This window comes from Salmo salar, chromosome 20 (genome assembly GCF_965601325.2).
Source record: "Salmo salar chromosome 20, fSalSal1, whole genome shotgun sequence".
NCBI lineage: Eukaryota > Metazoa > Chordata > Actinopteri > Salmoniformes > Salmonidae > Salmo > Salmo salar.
Genome location: NC_138310.1, coordinates 35,937,636 through 35,943,663, shown reverse-complemented (window position 1 = coordinate 35,943,663; position 6,028 = coordinate 35,937,636). Strand labels below are relative to the sequence as shown.

The following is a 6,028-nucleotide window of genomic DNA, read 5'->3' as shown; positions in this document are numbered from 1 at the left end:
AATTACCAATCTGGCACAAAAGCAACATGGTTGTTGAGCTGCACCGGACCTGATTGACCTAGGATACATTTTGCTGCCCTTCTGCGATGCTATCGCGTCCCCGGTGTTGCTCCAAATCCATAGGAATTCAGGCTATTCCAATTTCAGCGCTCAGGCCATCGATGAGGTCATTTCAGCAGTGGGCGTTACTGGGCAGTTGCACAAGGCGTAATTTGGTCGAAGGCGGTATTGAAATTGCATGTGGGAGTGAAAGTTTAGCGGAGTAAAACATCCGAAGGCACATAGCAATCTTTGGGGAGTAAAGCGACGATTTTGTGACTTGGGCATGATATTAGACAGCCATCTATAGGCTTTAATAAAGGATCAAGAGGATTTTAAAAAAATCGACTTTGGTGAGAGCTTTTTTCTATGTTTTTGGAAATAACTTGAAAAGTTGGTTAATGCAACAATTATTTAAGGATATTACTGGAAAAAATGTGTTTGACTTTTGGTCTTTGAGATTGTCATGTAAAATTAGGTGTTTATGCTTTATCCTTATATGCCACACCACATATAACCAAATGCAGTTTGATTTCATGTTGATCTGCTTGAACGGTATGTCTTATTTGTAACAAATTCTTATAGAAGTTTCTATTTGCCTGTAATACTGTAGGATATTACTGAGATGGAATTCACCACAGTTTGTTTTACATGGTTCCCACACAAGGATGATGTCATCATTGTGGGATCTCTGATATAAGTTATTCCAGGTGTGGATAGTTGTGGTGTTTGTGATATGTTGGTGCCAGGTGTGCTGTAGGGTGTGCAGTGTTTTCAACTACAGTTTAGATGCAGTAGACTACAGGAGGAGATAAATGTGTTTTGCTTTTGTGGACTTCATGATTGCAAGCTGATTTCTCACTCTTGCCAATGACGGTTAGTGATTTCAGTCTCTATAGCCCATAGTAGCTATGTAATTAGGTTGCAGAGAATGTTATATGGCTATATTGTGTATTATTACCTGGATGTGCTCTTCTGTCATATACAGGTAATTGCCAAAATAAAGGAAACACTTGAGTAAACAGATACATAGTATATTAAAAGCAGGTGCTTCCACACAAGTGTGGTTCCTGAGTTCTATCATGCTAATAGGGTCACATATAAAGATTGTTACCCATTATTTTGGCTACCATGGCTAGAAGAAGAGATCTCAGTAACTTTGAAAGAGGGGACTCAAAGGACCATAGGGGTTTTAAAGTGTGTGTGTTTGTGTGTGTGTGTGTGTGTGTGTGTGTGTGTGTGTGTGTGTGTGTGTGTGTGTGTGTGTGTGTGTGTGTGTGTGTGTGAGTCAACAGATCTCAACTCATTTGAACATGCCTGAGACAGCTTTTTCCACATCATTAAAACCCCAAATTATGGAATTTCTCATGGAAGAATGGTGTCGCATCCCTCCAATAGTTCCAGACACTTGTAAAATCTATGCCAAGGAGCATTGTAGCTGTTCTGGCAGCTCGTGGTGGCCCAACACCTTATGAAGACGCTTTGGTGTTTCCTTTATTTTGACAGTTACCTGTAAATCAATGGCATGTGCCAGGAGTTCTCTGACTTGATTCTACTTTACTGTCTTGTCCTAGAAGGAACAGTGAAATAACTATTCAAGTTGATGGTTTGGTAACACTTTCTATGAGCTGCATATGTATAATGCATTTATAGAGTATTCTATTGCCATCCATGCATGATAAGACAGACTTCTTCTATCTAGAATGATCCAGTTCGTTCTAAACATTCTAATGGTCTGGGCAAGATATTAGGAAGGCTCTAACTCTTTGTTCTGACCTGACATATTGACCCCGGAACCTCCTCCCTTTGACCCAGATGCCCTGCTGTCCCTAGTCAGTGATAGTTATGTGTCTAGCTGTCTCGCGGTGAAACATGAGGAGAAAAGACAAGTGTGCCATTCTTCTATGTCTCATCATGGAATTAATGTCTTTCTTTTTTAAAAGCAGTAAAAGAAGCGTTCTATATTGTTGATAGATGCTGATGTGTTGAGTTTCTCTGCCTGGACATAATTGTTTTTTACTTAAGACCAAAGGGAGCCAGAGCTTCCTGAATACCTCGTTTGATTGGCTGTTGCCAGGAGACTTCTGTTTGATCCAAGAGGTCACCATTTCATGGGGTGGTCCATCTTATACTTTTGAATCTTTACCTTTGCTCTAGGAACTTCTTTGTGATTCTGTACTGTCTGCGTTCCACTTTGAGACCCTAAATCTTAGAGTGCTGAAGCAGGATTGAGTTTAAATGAAAGATAGCGGTTCATATATCCTAGATTCCAGATCACATTAGTCATACAGTACTGTATCTTCTGTGTGGATCTTTATCCATGTGGTTTAAAGAAAACATCAGCCTGGTTATGACGCCTATGTGCCGTTGTGGGGAGATGCACTCCCTGTGGGCTTGATGCCAGCTGTTGGGCTTGATTTTGTAACATCTACGTTTTGTAACTTGTGTAACCAACTGCCACGTTACAGCGAGGGAAAAAGAAAGATGCTGGCAAATAGAAAGATCCAGCTTCCACTTCCAGACAGACATAGCCTTTAGTTTACATAATTTGAAAGCCACTTTATTGTTCAATGGCTCAGTGCTTTGTGTGAAATGTTTCAGCAGTCTTAAAAGGAGTTATGCTGTTTGATTAAAACCATCTGTCATACATATCTTTGAATCTAATTGATACTGGTTGTAAGACCATAACTTGATTTAGACACTATTGCTCAGGTCCGAGGATAGGCTATGTGATCTACAGATGTACATTTGTGTTTTTAAATGCTCTTTGTTACTGACTCACAAGGCTCCAAGGGGCACCTCGGAGCAGGAGTCAGGACATGCTGTAAATCAGTGTTTTTCTCTGTGACTTCATGCCTCATGATGACATCATGCCACAACTCTGTTCCTCCACCTAATAATGGCCTCAATCAGTGTCACTGTAATACTTTGACTGTAGGGTACTTCTTTAGCTGAATTCTAACCACCAGTCTCCCAGTAAAAAAACATATGACAAAGTAGCCAATTGATTTTTTTTATTTTTATGAGTAATGTTCTTTTCCTACTCTCTACCCTCCCACAGATAACCTCTTCTGTCTGACTTGACAGACACCACCATGCTGGCCCCGTGGTTGCTCCCTTACTGCTTCACTATCCTGCTGGGCCTGTTAAAGCTGTGTCTGGCCCAGTATGAACAACTAGGCTACCCACAGGGCTATCCACAGGGCTACCCAGAGCCAGAGCAGGAGCAGTACACTGCCCCGGAGCTGCCAGCTGACACACCCAGGATACAGCTGCGTTTGGCGGGGGATAAGCGCAAGCACAACGAGGGGCGCGTGGAGGTTTTCTATGATGGCGAGTGGGGCACGGTCTGCGATGATGACTTCTCTATTCACTCTGCCCAGGTGGTGTGCAGGGAGTTGGGCTACTTGGAGGCTGTCTCCTGGTCTCCGTCCTCTAAATATGGGAAAGGAGAAGGTAAAATGTCTGCTATTACACTTCAACCCATTATGCATGTGTGTAATGATAAGGGAAAGGAGAAATAATTGACTCTATTTTCAGGGATGTTTTTTATTGGCCAATGTTAAGCAATTTTCCTAGTGAAGCTTTTACAATACATTCTGACTCATCTTTCACCAAAATGAATAATCCACATCTATAGCGGAGATACGGTAGGGATAAGGGAGTGAGTGTACTACTCAGCAGCAGAATTGTTGCCAGTGTCCAGTCCACTTTGCCAAATTTGCTTGGCTGTTTGGCCTCGCTAGCTACCACTGGTCAGGTGAAAAAAGATTCCTCCCTGCGGAGGTCTTGATGTATCTACAATGTGTTGAGAATCCTGCTTTTTTTCAGGGCGCATCTGGTTTGACAATGTCCAGTGCACTGGGAAAGAAAAGACCCTGGCACTGTGCATGTCCAACGGGATCGGCGTCTCCGACTGCAAGCACACAGAGGACGTGGGCGTGGTGTGCAGCGACAAAAGGATTCCAGGATTTAAATTCATCAACACCATGGCCAATAATGTGGAGGTACACAACCTGCCTACTACAAACCCACTACAGACCTACTACAAACCGACTACAAACCCACTTTTGATTTACATTTGGTTGAGTTGTCAACTAACATGAATTCAATGTGAAATCAACCAAAAATGCCACAACGTCATTGGATTTAAGTTAAAAGTTGTGTGAAAAAAATTGAAAATTCTAGGACTAGGCTTAATCTGTGTCCAGGAAATGGTCCTGAAGAGGCTTTGGTTGACATTGTTGTTGACTGAGATTCTTGCACTGCAATGTTCCAGAACATTTGGCTCTTGACTCCTCATCCAAGAAGGCCCTCACAGCTGGTCTTTTTGTTATTGAGCTGTTCTGTGCAGAGTGCAGACACACCTTTTGACATAAGTAGTACACGTGGCTTTCGAAAAAAGTGTCAAGCCAAAATCACAGCTTGAACCCAATGATGACTTCAAAGTGCAGAAGCCCACATTACATTTTTAGTGAAAGTGAGGCTACCGGAAACAAACAAACTAATCCTACCTACTAACTCATACCTCATACATACTGGGCTCCTAAAGGGTTCATTCAGCACCTCAGAGTGGTATGTCTTATTTAAGTGAAAATGCCTGAGAAGCCGGTATTTGGAGGATATATTGGCACTGGTGTTAAATACAGTTGAAGTCGGAAGTTTACATACACTTAGGTTGGAGTCATTAAAAGTCGTTTTTCAACCACTCCAAAAATGTATTGTTAACAAACTATAGTTTTGGCAAGTCGGTTAAGACATCTACTTTGTGCAATTCTTCCAACAATTGTTTACAGACAGATTATTTCACTTATAATTCACTGTATTGCAATTCCAGTGGGTCAGAAGTTTGCATACACTAAGTTGACTGTGCCTTTAGCCTGTTGGGGCTACAGGTTAGCAATGAACCCCGAGTCGGGATTGCTAACAAGGCTGGAAATTCAAAACATCAAAAATCTAATAATTTCAATTTCTCAAACAATCAACTATTTTACACAATTTAAAAGATAAACATCTCCTTAATCTAACCACATTGTTCGATTTTCAAAGAGGCTTTACGGCAAAAGCATAAAGTTAGATTATGTTAGGACAGTACATAGCCACAAAAGTACAAACATCCATTTTCAATTCAAGGTCAGGCGTCACCAAAAGCAGAAACCAGCTAGAATTATGTACTAACCTTTGTCAATCTCCATCAGATGACACTCCTAGGACATTATGTTATACAATACATGCATTTTTTGTTCCATCAAGTTCATATTTATATCCAAAAACAGCATTTTACAGTAGCGTGAAATTCAGATTTTTTTCTTCTCTGAAATGCTTCCGGTGAACATAACAAAATTACTATTCGAAAACATTGGTAAATTATAATATTGTCATTCAAAGAATAATATATTATCATCTCGTAATTGCTACCGAATGGCCAGATCTCAAAATAACTTTACTGGGAAATCACATTTTGCAATAAACGGGGTGCTATGCTAAGAACAACAAGCTATGCTATACAGTTAGCATCATCTAATATCGATAATAACATTGTAAATATCCCCTTACCTTTGATTATCTCCATCAGAAGGCACTGCCAGGATTTCCCAGGTCCGGAACAAATGTGGTTTCTTTTGACAAAGTTCATAATTTATGTCCAAATAACACCAAGCAGTTAGCGTTCATTATGCTCCCACAAAACGTGGTGGGGGGGGGGGGTTGTAAAATCACGCCGAAAAGCTAAAAAAAACTAGTAAATAATCTATTTACGTTCGTTCAAACATGTCAAACCTTGTTTAGCATTAATCTTTTGGTCCATTTTTAACGTTAAACATCAGTAATATTTTCACACAACCTATCCTATGTCTTGATAAACAATTAATGACAAACTCACGCTTCTCAGATTTATGCGCAGGCGCCAAAAAATGAAGTGATGACATATCAACTTCCCTGCATTCTAATTTGCTCTCTGTTTATCATAGACGCTTCAAACAACTTTATA

General features: G+C 40.5%; 1 protein-coding gene across 1 annotated transcript in view; it reads left to right on the top strand.

Moving 5' to 3' along the window:
- Positions 1-227: 227 nt before the first annotated feature.
- The window catches only part of LOC106580522 (lysyl oxidase homolog 2B), a 44,023-nt gene continuing 38,222 nt past the window's right edge, over positions 228-6,028 (top strand). The window contains exons 1-3 of the mRNA XM_014161685.3: positions 228-392; positions 3,101-3,495; positions 3,871-4,046. Coding sequence (XP_014017160.1) covers positions 3,135-3,495; positions 3,871-4,046 — 537 coding nt within the window. The 5' untranslated portion in view covers positions 228-392; positions 3,101-3,134. The remainder of the gene's footprint in view (positions 393-3,100; positions 3,496-3,870; positions 4,047-6,028) is intronic.